The sequence below is a fragment of the Gallinula chloropus genome, assembly GCF_964237585.1.
Source record: "Gallinula chloropus genome assembly, chromosome: 2".
NCBI classification, from domain to species: domain Eukaryota; kingdom Metazoa; phylum Chordata; class Aves; order Gruiformes; family Rallidae; genus Gallinula; species Gallinula chloropus.
This window is the reverse complement of record NC_140086.1, coordinates 117,208,994-117,226,821: the sequence shown is the minus strand read 5'-3', so window position 1 is coordinate 117,226,821 and position 17,828 is coordinate 117,208,994. Positions and strand designations below refer to the sequence as shown.

The following is a 17,828-nucleotide window of genomic DNA, read 5'->3' as shown; positions in this document are numbered from 1 at the left end:
TGGAAGGAGGGCACTCTGCCTTGAAATAGGGACTGAACAGCCTCCCAAGGACGTGCAGCTGGGGTGCTTGTTGCTGTTTTGTTCCCAGAAAACGAGAACTGCCAGCAATCCTCTGGCATCTGAATAGACCCGTGTCAGACAAACTGTATCTGGACTTGATGGGAAACCAAGCTGGAATACCAAGCAGCCCTTCAATCTGCTGGCAGCGAGGGGAACTGGCTCTGTAAGTAATCTGGCTTTGCAGTTGCAAAGGTACTCCATAAAGGAGCAAGCCCTCTCGCTGCACAGCCCCGCAAGACACGCCTGCCTGGGCTGTCTCTGTCCTCATTCCTCCAAACCAGTTCCAACAATAACAGCAACTCCTGCGTGCAGCAGCCTTGCTGGGGGAGAAGACGTTGCTTTTTTTCCCCCACACCTTTTTCTACTGAGGGATGAAGCTTCCAAATCTGTGTGATGTGAGCAGGTGAGGATGTCTGCTGACAAGTCCAAATGATATTTTCAGGTAAGTCATTACCTTGAGCGAGCAGCCAGAGTCAGGCTCTTTCTTTTTATTACCCTCCTCTCGGTAATTACTGTTGTCCTAGCTTGTCAGCGAGCCCTTTCACAAGGTTCCACGGCTCGGATGTCTGTATATGTTTAGCTGAATAGGGGATCTGAAGCATTTCTAAAGCACCTATTCTCACAGTATCTGTGAGTCTGCCGTGCAGCACGAGAACGGATTGGGAGCTGCCGGCTCTGTAACTACACAGCACTGTCCTATTTGCATCGCCCATTGTTTGAAGCACAGGAGGACCAGGAATGAATTTTATCTTGCAGACTCAATCTCTCAAAAGTCTGTGAGGGATGTGCATCTTAGAGGCAGTAATGGTGGTGTTCTGTGGTGGTTGTATATTGGTAATGGACCGGGACGTTCTGTTCATGGGAAAACTGTAGCTACCCTTACTGTTGTTGTGCAGGGACCCTCAGTAAGTACTGCCTAATTTGTGTTTGTGCATGTGGTTTCCAGAGCTTCTGACAGTGCTTTTACGTTGCTGCAAATAGAGCTGCTACCCGGCGTGTCTCCTTCCCTGCTTTTTACCAAATACATTGTGTTTTGAAACAGAGGTTGATCACCCTGTCTAATACTTACAGGGGAAAACAGACAGTAACTTGTAAGCTAGCACCTGGGAGTTCTGGCATGACAGCCAGCAACGGGAGGGCAGGGAAGAGAAATTTTCTAGGCAGAGTAACCTACTTTTTTTCTTCCCTCGGTTCTTCATCGTGGAGATGAAATTTGTTTTAACTCTTTGTTTGTACAAAGACTGCATTATTAGGAGTGAAAGTCATATTGCTTTGACAGATTACAAAGCAAAAGACCATAACAAAAGCAGTAACACATACTTTCTGCTCAGTTTCTGGCTATTAAAGATCTGTTTTGCTCCTGCTAACATTTTGGATTTGCAGAGACACGCGAGAGAAGTTAACGGTGCTGTGAAGAAAGATTTCACTATGACAATAACATTGCTGTGGCTTTGAACAGGTTTTCCACAACCTTCTCTTGCTGTTAGTAAATCAAGACTGTTAGAAGCATGGAGAGGCTTCAGCATCCCTACAGTGCCCACGTGCACCCCAGCCATGGATCTGTAGATAATAGGTCCTTTGTTGGATAGCTCCCCCTGCTTCCCTTGCCCACATCATCCTGAAATAACAAGTCCAGCAGTAGGTCTCTGCACAAAAATCTCTGCTTGACTTCCTACAGCAAAAATGTTTGCCAAGCCCTGCTCAGGGTGGCTCTGTTTGTCTTGCTGCAAGGTCCGAGGCAGCAGAGGCCAGAAGGGGTCAAACACCAGGCTGAGCTTGTTGTGCATAGTCATTCGCTGTAGAAAAAAGTTTCCACTGGATATTTGGCAATTAGGACTTGGTCCAAAGCCCGCTAAAGTCATTGGGAACCTTTCCACGGGCTTTAGATCAGAAGTTCTGTTAAGTTTGTGTTGTTTAAAGGAGGTGCTGACTCAACAGCCACATGGCTGCTCTGCCATGTCAGGCACAAAGGCTGTTCCCAAAGTGCCCATGAAGTGTCCCGTGTGGCACCAGGCGGAATTAACTCCTACATGAAGCCTTCTCATGTTACCCTATGGCAGGACCCTGGCTGCTAAGCAGGGGCTACTGAGGTCCTGAGACAAAACAGCTGCTGGGGCCTGAATCGCTTAGTTTTCTGGTTTGGAGGGAGGTGGTTCTGCCTCTTGCATGCCAATAAAAGGGTCACTAGGAAGTTCCCAAATCATAGGACCCTGCAGATTTCCTAGTCTGGGAAAGCAAAATATTCACAAGCCCTGACTTTTCAGAGACTCACTGAGGGCGTCAACCAGTCTTTTAAAACATCGCTATAAAGCCAATCCTTCACTTTTTTCATGTGCAGAACTGTGCACACTTTTTCTGGATTCCTCATGTGAGTGTGCGATGGGAAGAAGCAGCACAGTGGGTTCCTGTTGAGGTTTGAACAATTGCACGATGTTGTCAGGATGGAGTTTTTATGGCTAAATGCACATTGGCACCCTCAGTGTCCACTTTGCTGTTCTCCATCCCTGAGTGAGCTCATTTTGTACTTAATATTCCCTTCCCGCTGCACTGTGCAGGACCACAGGATGACACCACAGTTCGCACCACAGAGACGTCAGGTCAGCTCAGCCTTTTCTTTAGGGTTGAATGGCTTTAGTCTAGGCATAAAATTAGACTCCAGAAGTGGGAATTTGACACACAACATTTGAAAGCCAAACCAGTTTCACCCCTTCTGAGCATGAGCTCCTACATTTTAAAAATGGCCCCTCATGAAAAAAACATAACGGTGTGAACTGACCTTTGAAAAGATAACTAATTATTATGATTTGCTTACAGCAGATAGTAAGGACCACTAGTCCTTACCCCAAAGGGCTCAGGCTCTAAGTAAGATCAGTCCTAAGAGTCTTAAGCAGACAAAACTGAAAGAATTTGGCCAAGAGCTGCAGAACTGCACTTAGAACAGACCAAGAGCATCTCCTATGTACCACCCCCCCTGCGATATCAGAACTTTGGCCATGACAACTTGTTAGCAAGCTGAAAGTTTCCTTTCAGTTGTAGTCTGATGAAGGGTAAACTGAGGCACTGGGGGACAACTGGTGTACACACCATGGCCCTTTTCTCAAGTCTGGGTGCAATTGTGAAGCAGAGACAGAGGTTGAGAAGGGAAGAAATTTGAAGGGGTTGGTTGAGTCCATTTCTGTGACAAATGCCTCCCATGCCTTAGTATAGAAATTCAGAATAGCATTTTCCTAGGCTTAAACCAAAGTTGCCAAACAGGGCCCTCTAATATCAGGGCCCTTGGCAAGAGTCCTGCTTTATAAGACGTTGCAGATCCTCAAGTGACAGGGAAGTGAGTGGGAGCTCTGAACAATCAGGTCACTGAAAATCCAGCCAGAGCACACTTAGGTGATGATGCAGAGCATCTGATAATACCGATTCCAGCTTTACTTCTGCTTTTCTGTTGGCTGTTGGATCAATTTTAAAGTAATTAATTCTACTTAAAAGGGCCAGCAAAGCCCACCATGAAGTCCTTAATATCAGCTGGTTCTCCCAAAATATACAGCACTGGCTATTTTTACAATCTGAATATTTTCTTCAGTCTCAATCTGAGTATTATAAACAGAATATTTTTTTTAGGCATTAGGGGGACAGATTCGCTCTGGTCATCCCTGGAGGAATTATTGCAATCCATTTAATTAGTGAAAAAAAAAGGGTCCTAAGAAGCTGTGGTTTATGGGGCCACGGGGGCTCTGCAGAGGTTGCTAAAAGGGAGCCTAGCAGGTGAGCAAAACCTGACTGCCACAGCCTGAGACAGCCTAATGTCACGGAGGTTATTGTTTATTGTCAGATAAATTACTTCTGATGTAGTATTTCCTCTGAATAATTATTCGTACTTTACAAGCCTCCTGAAGGTACTAGCTAATCACATCTGGCTTCCCATGCCTGATGTGTGGTGACCCGCTGCCACAACAGACTGCCCCAGAGAGATCATAAATCTTCATAGCAGCAGGCTTCCGATTTATCAGCGTTTCAAGAGGTGGAGATGGATATTAGGTAGGTTTTAGCCAAATATCAGGGTTTCTAACCCCAGGTCACAACATGTAGAAAAGCTGACAACTTCCTTATTCCTTAAGGAATAATCCTAGAGAAAGCCATTAACCCAACAGAGATGTTTTTCTGTGCATGAGGTGGGAAAAAATGTGGTTACACAAAGAACATTAAAAGAAAATGTAGCAGGCTTTGCAATCATTATAATCTGGTATCTCATGTGATCTGCCTATGCGCTTCTTCTTGTGTGCTCAGAACAGCAGGTCTGAAGTTTCCTGAAACATTATCTCCACACACCAAATCCAACATAAATTGTCATCCTTTCCTCTTTGAATTTGTTCTGTGGCAGCATCTTGTCTTGGCACGAAATATTAGCCATATGGACACCAGGATATCCGCTTTGACCTTGACCTCAGAGTACGTCCTGTCTTTCATTTCCAAGAGTGATGCTCTGTGAATATAGCACGATCTGCTCTGCTGGTTGTGTCTCAGTGTACAGAAAATGGGTTTTTTTACTTTGAATAGGTGTTCTGCTAAGAGCATATCGGCTGTGGCTGGCTGGGAACTGGGAAGCAGTATCCCAGGCGATGGTTTATTTGGCAGAGATATTTATTTCAGATGTAAAAATTAAAAATAGAGAATTTTAGCATCCGTCAGTGGAAAGTGGTTCTCACTATATTATCAAGACAGTGTTTTCATCTTCTGGATACTCTGTGAAGTAACAGGAGGCTGCTGGGGACAAGATGAGGTGAATTTTGTTGAGCTCTGGGCTGTTCTGGTTCAGAACTGATGATAGTGACCCAAGTAGAGCATCTAGCTGAGTAAGAGGACCGGGTCCTGCTCCGTGGGTCAGCTTTTGCACAGCTTGTGGATGGACATGAATGATTGACAGGATTCAGACCAAACGCATTTCATGGCATTCACATCTGCCCACCATGCAGCAGAGCTCTAGGGCCAAGTGGACACCTAATCAGAGATCTTTCATTTCCCCAAAGGCCTTGTCTTACGTTTTTGCTGGTGCCCATGACAGGGTTCAAGTAGGGTAGAACTGAATAGCATAACCACACTCACAGAGAAAACTGGCAAGCCCAGAAAGGGTGGAGAAGGAGGCAGGAAGGTATTCCACAGTCTTGGCTGGAAAGGGATCATTACCCAATTTGGAGTCCTGCAGCTTTGACGAACTTGCCTCCCTGATTTGTTAAGACTGTGACAACATTTTTCACCTTGACACGGCCGGTTGCAATTCACGCTAGCACAGTGCTAATGGTGCCATCTGATGATGCTCAGTGGACCGTGCAAAATGGATTTATGCCGTGTGCTTCCTAGTGGGCAGAGATCCACATTACACTCGACAGCTCCAGCATATGGAAACGGTGACGTGTGATTGATGTGGTCCCTGCAGGTCACGCTAACTCGCGGTGTGTTAGCCCTGCGTCCTGGGGAGGCTCATGCTACTGCAGCTGCCCACGTCCATTATCTGGACAAGGAATAAATGGAAGAATGGATGTTCCCAGTGGTGTGAGTCTGGCACCGCAGGAAATGATGTGCGCTACAGAGGGTGGCGGGAGGCAAACTTCACACAACCCCATCCCACAGCACGTGTGAGCGCAGAACAGGTTATGGGTGTGAAGGGCAGTTGGGTTAGATTGGGTCAGACTCCTACTAATCACGTGGCTTTTTAAAGTGGCTGGGGTGGCTATGTCTTTGTGCTTATTTTTAACATCTGGAGATTTTCCACATCTCACACTCTAAAATAAGCCACCGGATTTTCCAAAGTTGCTAAGTAAAGGACAGCGTATATAACCCTGGAAGCCCTCTCATCAGACATCCCTTCTTGACCTAATTTTCAGCAAGGGCTAAGCAGCTGCTCTCTCAAAAAAAAACCCCAGATTGCTTAATGGCATCCAAGACTGGAGGCAGCCAAATATAGGATTTTGCAGCCAAAAAGAATGAGCAGACTAAAGGTCCCTGCAATAATGTAGACATTCATCTGGAGGCCTGCTGGCCAAAACAAAAATGAAAACGTCTTTTGTTTCGTCCCCTAAAGACTAGGATGCTTTGTAGCTTCTACAGGGAAATCACCTGCCTATTACATTTTAAAGCTCTCTCCTCAGTCCATACCGCAAGCTCCTCTCTCCCTTTGCTGCAGAGATTCCCCCCAACCTTCCTGGTCCCCCCTCACTGTTCCCACGGCCATGGGGCCACAGCAGCCCCTGTGGGTTTTCCTTTCTCTTGCTACTTTCTCAGAGAAGCTGCCACACCTGGATGCTAAGTCTTCTGTCCTCCTGCAGAAGATGGAAGGTATTCCTCCCTGCCAGGCACGCGAGCCATGCCGTTCCCTGTCCGCTGGTCCCTCGCTGGCATCTCACCCTCTCTCTGTGTTCTTTTCCTCCAGGTGTTCTACTGATCTTGGCACTGACAGAAGAGCTGGTGTTTTCTGTTCAGGTACTGTCCCCCACTGTCTCCTCCTCTCAGGGCTTCCCGATGGACACTACCACTCTCACAGCCATGGAAACAACACCTCGCCACAAAGATGGCCGCACGGCAGAACCCCTTCCCGCGTCCACTCGCGCCATTCCCCATCCCATCAGCCTGGCAGAGAACGGCCCTTCCACTGGGCAGCAGCAAGCAAATGGCCCTCACGTCGGCGACAAGGAAACGTACCATTTATACAACCAGAGTGCTTTGTACTCCGGACAGACTCGCCCCAAGGGGAAAATATTCCAGGTTTTCAAAGGCAACTTCACAGGGTCCTCAGAGCCTTACCTAAAGACAACCCTGCACTCCCCCTTCCCTACCCTGAGGAGCCCTTTCACAGACCACCCATTTCAGCCCCAGACCACAGCGTCCAGTGATCCAAACGTCACGGGGCTGGCAAGAACTACGCACTCGGACCCTTCTCCCCACCGCAACGCCTCGGGAAGCCTTAGGGAAGCAGAGCGAGGGGACGGGGCCAAGCTGGCGGTGCAGGAGGCAGATTTTGCCACCACAACTGCTGGACCATCAACTGATCCTGAAGCAGTGTCGGTGCCTTTTAAACACACCCACTACGGCGTGTGGGATATGCTGAGCAAAAACAACTCTTTGGTAACCTTGAATCTCAGTACAACCGTCCCTCTGTTTGCTGGCCCTGGATCTGCAACAGCAGCAGCAGGTCACTCGGTTCAGACCAGTTTTGACGTCAGCGTGTCCTCCCCAGGAGCGGGAGACCCCAAGGGACCCGCTCCAACACAGCACGGTGCGGTGACTAACGCGACCTTGCTGGGCAGTGCTCTCTCTGCAGCGCCTGCCACGAGGTTGTCCAGCTCCATTTCCACGGCTGGCTCCACCGCCACCGGGAACTTCCTCAACAGACTGGTTCCTGCAGGGACCTGGAAACCTGGGGTGCAAGGAAATATCTCCCATGTCACCGAAGGGGACAAACCCCAGCACAGAGCAACCATCTGTCTCAGCAAGATGGACATTGCCTGGATCATCCTGGCTATCAGCGTACCTATATCCTCATGTTGTAAGTTAATTACTGCTTTATCTTGCTTTCTCCTTCCTTAAGATTCAGATTTTTGCCCATGATTCAAAGACCAGCTGGAGACCCAACAGGGGCAGGTCAACTTGAGATGGATGAGAAGCAGTCACTTAACCAGATATCACATTCACCAACCAAAGTGCTTAGCTTCAAAATGCAGGGCAAAATTGTTTACACTCAAAGCATACTTGCTCTGTTGCTATTAGAAATCATTTAGTCTCTTTTTGGGCCCTCCATCTGAGAGTGTAACATAAGGCTGACCAACTCGAGAAGGTGAAGCAGATTTACTTCAAGGCATTTAAGCTGTGGACCAAAAATGGTACAAGTCTTTAGGAAGTGCTATAAGCTGCACTGGAATTGGATTTAAATGACTAATATCTTAGGAAATAACAGTTTTACAGTGCAATAAAATATTTTACTGCAGGCACTGTCAGATTTTAAAGCTGACAAACAAAGTGCTCGCTTCCTCCATTTAATTCTGACCTTGCAGCTGCCAAGGGGGCAGGAAAAGTTTGAAACCGGGAGTCAGCCACCTGCAGGACCAGGGCAGGTTGGGTTCCCAGAGCTGGCTTATGGTCTATCGTTTGACCCAAGTACAAAAAACACAGGAGAGATTGCTAGAGATCTTCTGGGTGGATGCCAGGGTGTCCCCTGCTTCTCCAGGTTACATCCACAAGGTAGGGCAGCATCTTCACAGGGGTTTGGCTCTACAGAAATAAGAAGGAGACACTGAGTGGGTTGTGGGGTGTAATTGTGCTGCTCTATCTGGAGTGAAACAATTTCCCAGCTTTTACCACTTGAGAAGACGTAAAAAGGCAGCAGCCACTAATGTTGAGTATTAAGCTTGGTATTTACAGCTATGAGCTGTCCTGATGACAAGGCTAGATGTCTTGTGTACAGCTTATTCCTGCTGCAGAGGACAGTGCTGCTCTCTCTGAGGTGCAGCCACCTGCTCTGCCCCTCTCCCTCTGCCCAGGCTTGCCCTGACACCTCTCCGAGCCACATTCAGATTGCTAAAGTAGCCCAGAAATACTCACTTTGCTCTTTGGTACTTTCTGTCCATGCAGTGAGATGAATCAGCTCCCACAGGGTCAAATAAGCATGAGACCTGGTGCGGATGAGGCTGTGGGAATACACACCTGGAGAGGGAGCAGCACCGGTCCTTTTGTCAGCTGCATTGGCTCAGTGTATCTGTTAGACACGTACCCCTGGGGCCATCGCTTCTGCTGTTGCCAACATGGTTAAAACCACAAGTGTGAACAAAGCTCAAACCTAAAAGGTGGACAACCCAAATAAAGGGGAACCAAAACAGAAGCGTGCACACATACCTCTGCGGAAGAGGGAGAGGAGCAAGGGGGGTATAGCATGTGCAGCATTATGAGGGCCCCGTTGGTCAGTAAAAACAGAGGGTCAAATAAATCCAAGCATTATGTTTTGGGCCAGCATTCAGCAGGAAAGCTGATCAGGATAGAAAGCATACAAATAAAAAACACAGTACCATGCAACACCAGCACAGGAACCAGTGTGTCAGGTGGTGTATGGCTCTGCCTGCAGTGTGCCGTATGTATGAGCTAATAACTAATGATAGTTATTAGTAGTCGTAGTAATAATAATATGAGCAGGCTGTTGGCAGGACTTCTAACCCACTGCTCATTAAAAGAGTGGTGTTCAAACTGTTCTTATGGAGCACAACACATTATGACTGCACCTGTCCTGTTTCTTGGATTTGTCAGCTACATTTTTTAAAAGGGCAAGTGTTACTTTGAAAATGATCATGTACCAGCTCTAATACTGCTTGTTTAAGTGACTTAACTACTCACAAGTCCTGATTTCAGGACCAGGTTTCTGGGCATGGTCTTCAACAGGACTGTCCTTTCAAAAATCTGGGGATCCTCAGCCCTATTTCAGAGGTGAAATATGTGGTAGACAGGCAGGTCAGTGTTTGCTTGGGTTTGTTTTTTTTAATCTCCCTAGGGAATTGCTCTCATCCAAAAGTTTTGCTGTCTAAATTCAGTCAGGATAAGTACTGTTGCACAGGCACAGCTTATTCCTATAGGAGAGGAAAAATAGCTTAGAGCATCCCAAAGCGCTTTTACCTAGGTCCACATGTATCAGTGTGGCTCCCCTCTGTGCTGCAAGCTGGAGGGGTGTGTTGTTTCCTGGCCCTCAGGCATCTGTACATCCTCAGGTGCTGGTGTGTGGTGTGGGGTGTGCGGTGTGGTGTGTGGTATGGGATGGGGAGAGTGTTGTGTGCTGTACGGGGTACACAGTATGGGCTGTGTGGTATGGGGTGTGTGGTATGGGGTGTGCGGTATGGGGTGTGCGGTATGGGGTGTGCGGTATGGAGGGGGTGTAGTGTGTAGTACAGGGTGTGCGGAATGGGGCGTGCAGTACAGGGTGTGTGGTGTGCTGTACGGGGTGTGCGGTAGGGTGCGCGAGGCTGGGTGTGCGGTGTGCGAAGGGGACTGTCGCCACCTCCCGGGCACAGGCGCCTGCAGCTGAGGACAGAAGACCCTGCGCTGGCGCTTGGTGTCGTCACTTCTGATCTAGAGAGGGATGATGCTAGAAGACGGATGGAGTGCAGACGTTTGGATTTCATTTCATCTTGAGGGGGTGAAAATGTTTTCTTCCAGCGGTTGGGGGACTGAGGAGAAACTGCCCTGATGCTGCCTTGGGATGCAGAAAGGGAGAGTTATCTTAGATATTGAGACTCAGCCCCATGCTTGTAAACACCTGAGCTGCCCTAGGAGGGAACAAGCCACGGAGAAAGTCTCTGTAGACTCCTCTCTTAGGTCACTGCTGCCGCAGAGCTGTGGGTTGGCAGCTCTGAGCTCAGGCTGGCAGGCCTGTGGAAAGGGCAGCAAGCCCCGAGGAGCTGCTGAGACGCCTGTGAGATGGGGCAAGGCCCTGCACCATGGAAGAGGCAGCCCCGAGGCAAGGAAGTCACCTCCACTACCGGGAAGGAAAGGGGAAGCTGAAGAGCAGGAAGCAGCAGCTGTGCGTGGCTGCAGAGCCGCAGGACTCCCATTAAGTCATCTCCTTCCTCCTGCTGACGAGGAGTGTCCCTGAGTCAGCTCACTGACCTCTGGGCTGTTTCCAGAGCCCTTTGAGCAGCCACTGGCATGTCTCTCCTGTGTCAGGAGTGCTTGTGCTTTTGGGTCTTAACCCATAATCCTTCCCCTGCCATGGCGACAGGGCTGGGAAAGCTGCCTTCTCAGGGTGCTTCTGCACACAGCTCCTGCCACCCAGAATCCTTGGGAGGGAAGACACACCGCTGTGCTGCAGAGACACATCTGTCCCTCTCCAATGCCTGAGGCAGTAGGGCCCCATGTGCTGCCCACTGTCACACCTTTTATTGACAGGCATCTGTTAAATGAAAACCTGTGGGTGTTTTAATGTCCATAGCAGGGGATGTGACCAGCCAATGAGTGACCACAGGAGCCCTTGGCTCCTCATCCCCACTGGAAGAAGTGCCTGGGATGCCGAACTTCTCATGGAGGGAAGACCCTGATGGGGCTCCTTGCTCACCCATCCCCGCTGTGAGGATTTGCACCTAAGAGTAGGATGCAGCAGAGGGTTTATTCAGCATCACTGTGCCCTGGCATTTCAGCCACACTGAGGGCTGGCTGGCAGGTCCCACCAGTGGCACAGCTCAGTGGCCGTAGTGCTAGCCCAAAGACCTGGACCACAGGAGCTTGTCTGCTGAAATAAGAGATGGGATTGAGCCTCCCTATCCTTAAAGTACATATTTCTTTGTGGATGCAGAGGCTTCTTAGTCCCACTGAAACCTCTCAAAATGCTAGCCAGAAAAGTCATGTTTTGAATAGGAATGTGCCAGCCCCATCTACTGTGTGAACCTGGGGAAATCATTTCACCTCTTGGTACTTCAGTTTCATGGTAGCAATGTTGCCAGTTCCATCTGAGGGCTGCAAAAATGAAACACTCTGTATCATCACGTTCCCAGAGAAGCAAAGTCATACTTAACACTGCTATCAGTATTTTCTGCATGTCACAGTTTGAGTTGGTTTTGCCATGTCCTTCTGGCAGCCTTGAAAACTTTTCTGCCCCTGCGCCTGTACATCTGTGTGTGCCTGTCCCTGCAGCGCAGAACAAGACACACTGCAAACCCATTTTAAAACCCACTGTCCCAGCCCTTGGGCTCCTAGTACTGAGGTCTCTGTGATTAGAGAGTGGCAGGATAAAACGCAGGAGAACAGAAACTTGCAAATCAGATGGGCAGAAGTCAATTCGTGTCGTCAGCTCTGCTGACAGGGGAGAACACGAGAGGAAGCCGGAGCCTGCGAACGCCGGCGTCAGCAGAACTCAAAGAGTGTAGGAAGAATTTGCCTTGGACCTAACCCCGCTCAGCTCACGTTTCGTGCACTGGGACGTGTTCTGCAGTTACCTTTCTCCACCACGGAACCTGTGAATGTTTCCTTCCCGGCCCGGAGCGAGAGACATCCCAAGCCCTGCGCGTAATCCCCAGGCGTGAGCTCAGATGTAGCTGGAGAAGAGCCTTCTGTCTCCAGATGTCAGCGGCTGTGGTCAACAACCAAACCCATCACTGTACCTGCATTACAGCTAAGACTGTACCACTCTAGCTGGCCACAGTAAATGAGGGAAATCAAAAGAAATAACAGGAAAAAAACACTATTTTGGTCACTGAGGCAAGGCTTCTGTAGAAACTGAGTTTATGGCATGATATGCAGGCACAGGAAGAAGTAAATTACCATCCTTCAGTCTGAGTATTTCTGGACTTTTAAGGGCTTGTGATACTCAGGTCTCTGAACATCATGTTTTACGTGGGAGCTGGAGAGCGGGAGAAGGGGGCATGCAGCTATGTGAGATTGGTAAAGTACTTAAGTGAGTTGAAAGAAAAAACAGAAGACTATCAGGAAACCATAGGGAGTTGGTAAGATCTTGCTATGCTGCATGTGTGATGCCAGTATTGGATATAAAATATAAACCTGCTGGTTTATATTTAAAAAAAAAAAAACAACTTTGTAAGATTAGAGAAGAGCCACATGAGTGATTTAACAGGTGAGAAATGCAACAGAACTCTGCTTGTGACATCAGGTAGCCTAAGAGAAGGATAAGGCCCACATATATGGGGGACACTTCTGGTAGCACAGTGGAAGCTTTTAATGAAAAAGGCAAAAGGAGACTGGGAAAGTGCTGGTTGAAGTGGGAGGTATTTAGACAACACAGGGAATGTAAACATGTGCCCACGGTGGAAATTAAGCACTGGAACAAACTTTGTGGAAAAGGGAGGGATATCCAGTCACTTCATGTCCTTAAATGAAGCTGGATGTTTTCCTATGAGATGTGCTGTGCCTGACATACAGCTGATGGCTACATTGACAGGTGAAAGAGTCCCGGTGTACAGGTGTTGTGCAAGGTAAGAGCAGGTGATGGACATGTTCCCACCAGCCTAGAAACCTGTGAGAATCTAATTTCTCCTGTTTGTGGGATGTATTATGTCCTATTCTGTGTGCCAAGGAAAGAACAGAGGACACAACAGGTAATGCAGGCATAATTAGGACCAGAGATACCAGCATCAAGGCTGGAGCTTGTCAGTAGGTCAGCCCCTGAACATGTGGGTTGACTTTTCTCCCTCCAGACTGGTGGCAGCAGGTCAAAGGATATGGGTCAGAAATGCTTCTGAACTCCCTAAACCACCAGTCTCCACAAAATTGCAGAGACCTCTGATGTTTCCAAACACATATTGTAATCTCTGATAGAGGGGACAGCACTGAACTGTCCTTGTGACTTTATCATGGAGCAGGCAAAGGGAGAAGTCAGTTTAGCTTTTCTGACTCCCAGAAGCATCCAGGTGAGAGCTTGAAAACCACAGTTAGCCCTTTTTTCTGCCCAAATGATTTAGCCATCTCTGACACAGAGGTGATCCATGGCATCCCTGAACAACAGCACTATCTTGTCCTTACAAGGACATCAGAACATTTACCAGGAAAAGATAAGCTCAATATTGCAGCTACTGTTCCTCTCTTCAGCTCTGCTGTGGTGATTAGTGCCATTCTCCCTTCCAAAACATCTCTGCCTTCTCTGTATTTCATCCGCTTAATATGTCCTCACTGGCCATCCCAACTGTCTGCCTGGAAAGAGGTTTTCCTGTAACACACATCATTCTAATCATGGGAGCAAAGAGCTATCCAAGAAAAATAAAGAGAAAAAAAAGTGCTGTACCCTGTAAAGCTGTTCCCTGTTCCTAGTATTGTTCTGGAAGTGGGCAGTCCTATGGTAGTTACATTAATGTCACTAAAATATGCCCCTAAAGAGTAGTTAATATGAGATGGAGAGGGAATAGCCCCATTTCAGCCCTACTGTCCTCTCCTTCCCTCTTAAATCAGATCTCCTCTGCTTTGAATTGGGACAGCTTAGGTAGAGAGCGTTCTGCTAAAACATATTCTGTTCCAGGAAGCTCAGGAACCCATTTTCCATGGTTTTCCACTTATTCACTTACATGTGGACTGAGGTCAGAGGTGACAGCACTATTGCTCTGTAGCAGCCGTATCTGCACGTGGCAAGGCCATTCCCTGCTGGAAGAGGCAGAGATCTCTCTCTTGACTCAGTGTCACTGGCTTGCCAGCCCCTAAATCCCAAATCCCATGTGTGTCTGTCAGCAGCCTCAGGGGCTTTGAAAGTATTTACAGAGCAATAGAGTTGGCTTTCCTGGGGCTCTCATGTCCTCAGGCACCTTTCAGGGAGCACTTGTTGCCGGAGCACCAGAAAGCTCTCCGGTCTGTTGGCTCCCACCAGCAATGGGGAGGACTAAATATAGGTCTTGCTTCCCTTACTAATCTTAATGAGCCTGCAGGCTGGGCTGGGACATGGAGAGGGTAGCAGCAAAGTAGAGAGCAAAGATGCAGCCCTTTGCGGGGGTGGGCGTACATTTCCCTGGGCAGGGAGTGCAGTTTTGGTGGCCCCTGAAGGGTCCTGCCTGTGGGCACTGCAGCGGGAGTCATGCTGGTGGCCTGTCAGCAAATGAAGTTCTTTGTGACTGAAGCACTGTGAGTCAAAGATAATAGTGAGCTGGGTGATGACCCGCTCTTCTGAAGCATGCAGAACCGCAGGAGAGATTTTTCCATTAGTTTCAGAAGATTTATAGCACAAGCTCACCTTTCCCTTTGAATGAGACATAATCTGCCTGAACTCAAACCCATTAGTTTGTTTTTTTCTTAGCACCTTATTCTTTTATTTTAAATGGAGCTCTAGCCTCACACTTTTGTATTGCCATTTTACGTGAGTAGCTGGGATAAGAAATTAGACCCGTGGCATACAGGTAGCTGGGATGTTTTGTCAAAACACACAAAGCAGCTTTGACCTCTCCACATTCTCTTCATTCCCCAGGGCTATAACTCTAATAAATAATTTTGGTTGTAGCTGAGAAAATAATATCTTTTTCTGCTTCATGAATATTTTCCTCTCTTCTTTTCTACCGTGAGGGGGTTAAGAACAGCAGGGTGTTCCCTATTTCACGGGTGCAAATCAAAGGAAGTATATGTCCAGCTACCTGTCTGCCTCTATAAATCAGTTAGATGACCACTCAGTTAATTCAGCAGGTGTAGGATAAGCACACAGAGCTTCTGCGTTTCTCCTCCAAACAAACCCGTTTGCACCCCTCAGCTCCTGCCTGAGCAAGGACAGGCGGGAGCAGTAAGTTCGTTGCAGCGGCTTTGCCTGGCTTTTGTGCTCTGCCTGAGCTGGACACCAGAACTGAAAGCAGTTCCTGAAACTAATGCTCAGCCAGCTCTCTGGAGGAACCTTGTCCTGGTGTCTTCACGGTCAGAGGTGCCCGTGGTCTGTAAATCCCAGCTTAGGTATTAGAATGCCACCGGTTCCACCACCAAAACGTTTCATTAGCCAGGCAGCCACGTCTCAAAGGTTATAAATTCACAGCAAACAGAAAGTAAAAACTGCATATTCTGCCTCACCTGCTTGGCCCAGGTTCAGGCTTAATGGTGTGGGGTTTGTTGGGAGACAGCTAGGTCTCACTGGGAGAGAAGGAGTCGTGTGAATGAAGGGCACTGGCCCGCTCCTTAAATAACATAAAACCCAAATCCGTGGTACTGATGAGTCCTTACTGAAAGGAAGTAACTGAATTTCTGACGTGTTTCTATTGACAGCAGTTCTGCTGACAGTCTGCTGCATGAGGAGGAAGAAAAAGACATCTAACCCAGAAAACAACCTGAGCTACTGGAATAACGCTATCACCATGGACTACTTCAACAGGCATGCTGTGGAGTTACCAAGAGAGATCCAGTCCCTGGAGACTTCAGAGGTACCTCACTTGCAGAACCGGGGTCTGAAAACGGTAACTGAAGCTGTGCTGGGAGGAGGGGAGAGGAAGTCATATGAATAAAGCCTTGAACCCCCTGTGCGTGTTCTAGGAAACAGATTTTTGAGAAGGCCTCATCCCTACACCTCTATAAGATGGGATAAACATATCACCCAAACTGGACTGCCATCCTGTTTCCAGGCATTGTGAATACGTTACCTCTTGCTGTGGGGTCACAGCAATTAACCACCCCTAGGTGAATTTGTTCCTGGGTTTCTCTTCCTCTCGAGCCTACGGCCAGTGCCCAGCCGTACCCTGACTGCGTAGGAGCGCTCTTTGGGCTGGCTTCTTACTGGCAGTCTGTCCTTCTAACCTGTCTGTCCTGTTGTGCATTTCCCTCACGCCACCAGGTGGTGGGTAGCAGGAGTTAATAATGCAAAGAAATTTTGTGCATTTATGTCTCAGGACCTGCCTGTAGCTTCTCAAATACCAGTTGAGGGGGTGAGTGTTCCCAGGATACAGAGATAAAGCAGCAACGTGGGGCAGTGTGTAGTGGTGGTGTCTACTCATCAGCCTTTACTTAGGGATCTTGCTGCTTCAGTGGCATCATTTGCATACAGGCAGGTGATACTGCTGATAGAGATGTATTCTCTGGCCGTGGAGGTAGGGAAGAAAGTTTTAGCTTAGCTCAAAGGTATTTAAAACCTAGAAATAGCAGCAAGTTTGAGCTTATGCTGAATTGACTTTCAGATTAGCTAGCTAACTCAGCTCATTAACTAAAAGTGTTTAAAAAAGAACCTCTGAGATGTGACTAGACAGGCACCCACAGTTGCTTCATTAACCCCACTTCACTGGCAGTCATGTTGCTCAAGCTAAGGCCTGGACTTACCAAGAACTGAATGACAGGCCTATTCACATCTAGGAGGATCTCCAAAAGCTGACATCCAAGTCATTTAAACCTGATCACAACATGACCAAACTGGGGAGTGTTGGGCGAGCTTGGAACCATATATGTGGTATTCTGATGTTAAAAAAAAGCTGACAATCCCTCTTTGAGGAGTCAAGCCCAGCTGATAGCCAGGAAACTGTTGCAACATGTCAGGAAAGCGGGAAAAAAAAAACCAAACCAAACCAAAACAAAACAAAAAGAATGTGATCAATTTGGTGCATCTAACTTCAACAGACTGAGAAGAAATTGGCCTCATAAAAATCAGCCTGAATATCAGAGGAGAATTTCACCCACAGCCCCTACTGCCTGAACAAGGGCAAAACCTGCTCTCCAGGCAACAGGCACTCCAAAATTAAGGCACTTTTGGAGGATTGGATGGGGAACAATAAAAATGACAGTCCGTTTCCTCATTCTCACAGGGCAGCAGAGTGCCCTGCGTGCTCACCGAGAGCACGGGGAGTGAAGTGCTAACCCCCTTCTCTGTCTTTCTCCTAGGACCACCTCTCTGAGCCGCGGTCCCCCGCCAACGGCGACTACCGTGACAGCGGGATGGTCCTCGTGAACCCCTTCTGTCAAGAGACGCTGTTCGTAGGACACGAGCAAGTCTCTGAAATATGACCCCGCCACTGCCCGCTTGTTGCCCTTTGATCTCCACCGTCTCCAAATTATAAATAAATATATATATATATTATAAATAGAACCTTTGTGTAACCCTGAATTACAAGAAATGTTTTCAGCTTTTCTTTTCTCCCTCAGAATTGTCAGCCCCTTTTTTATAAGTGTGGTAAAACTTTACAGAACAAACTGTGGCTTTATAAAATAAAGGTATTTCTAAGCAAAACACCTGCCAGGTGGACTGTGTTCTTCACTGTCACTTACAATCTGCTGCTAAATACGCTTGCTCTGAAAGAATGTTGGGTAAGACTGGGTTTGGTGCGGGCAGCATGTGCTGTGTACAGCATCCTCCATCCAAT

The 17,828-nt window shown here is 47.9% G+C and overlaps 1 protein-coding gene across 2 annotated transcripts in view; it reads left to right on the top strand.

The window, feature by feature from the left end:
• TMEM108 (transmembrane protein 108) overlaps positions 1-17,618 on the top strand; it is a gene marked incomplete at its 5' end in the record, with an annotated part of 85,349 nt that extends 67,731 nt beyond the window's left edge. Inside the window, 4 exons of one of the 2 annotated variants that reach the window (XM_084279764.1) lie at positions 457-502; positions 6,482-7,594; positions 15,754-15,908; positions 17,350-17,618. In XM_084279764.1, the coding sequence (XP_084135890.1) occupies positions 490-502; positions 6,482-7,594; positions 15,754-15,908; positions 17,350-17,472 (1,404 nt within the window). In that variant the 3' untranslated portion in view covers positions 17,473-17,618. Of the gene's footprint in view, positions 1-456; positions 503-6,481; positions 7,595-15,753; positions 15,909-17,349 lie in introns of those variants that run through there. The other variant, XM_084279763.1, reaches the window with a different exon arrangement.
• Positions 17,619-17,828: the final 210 nt, after the last annotated feature.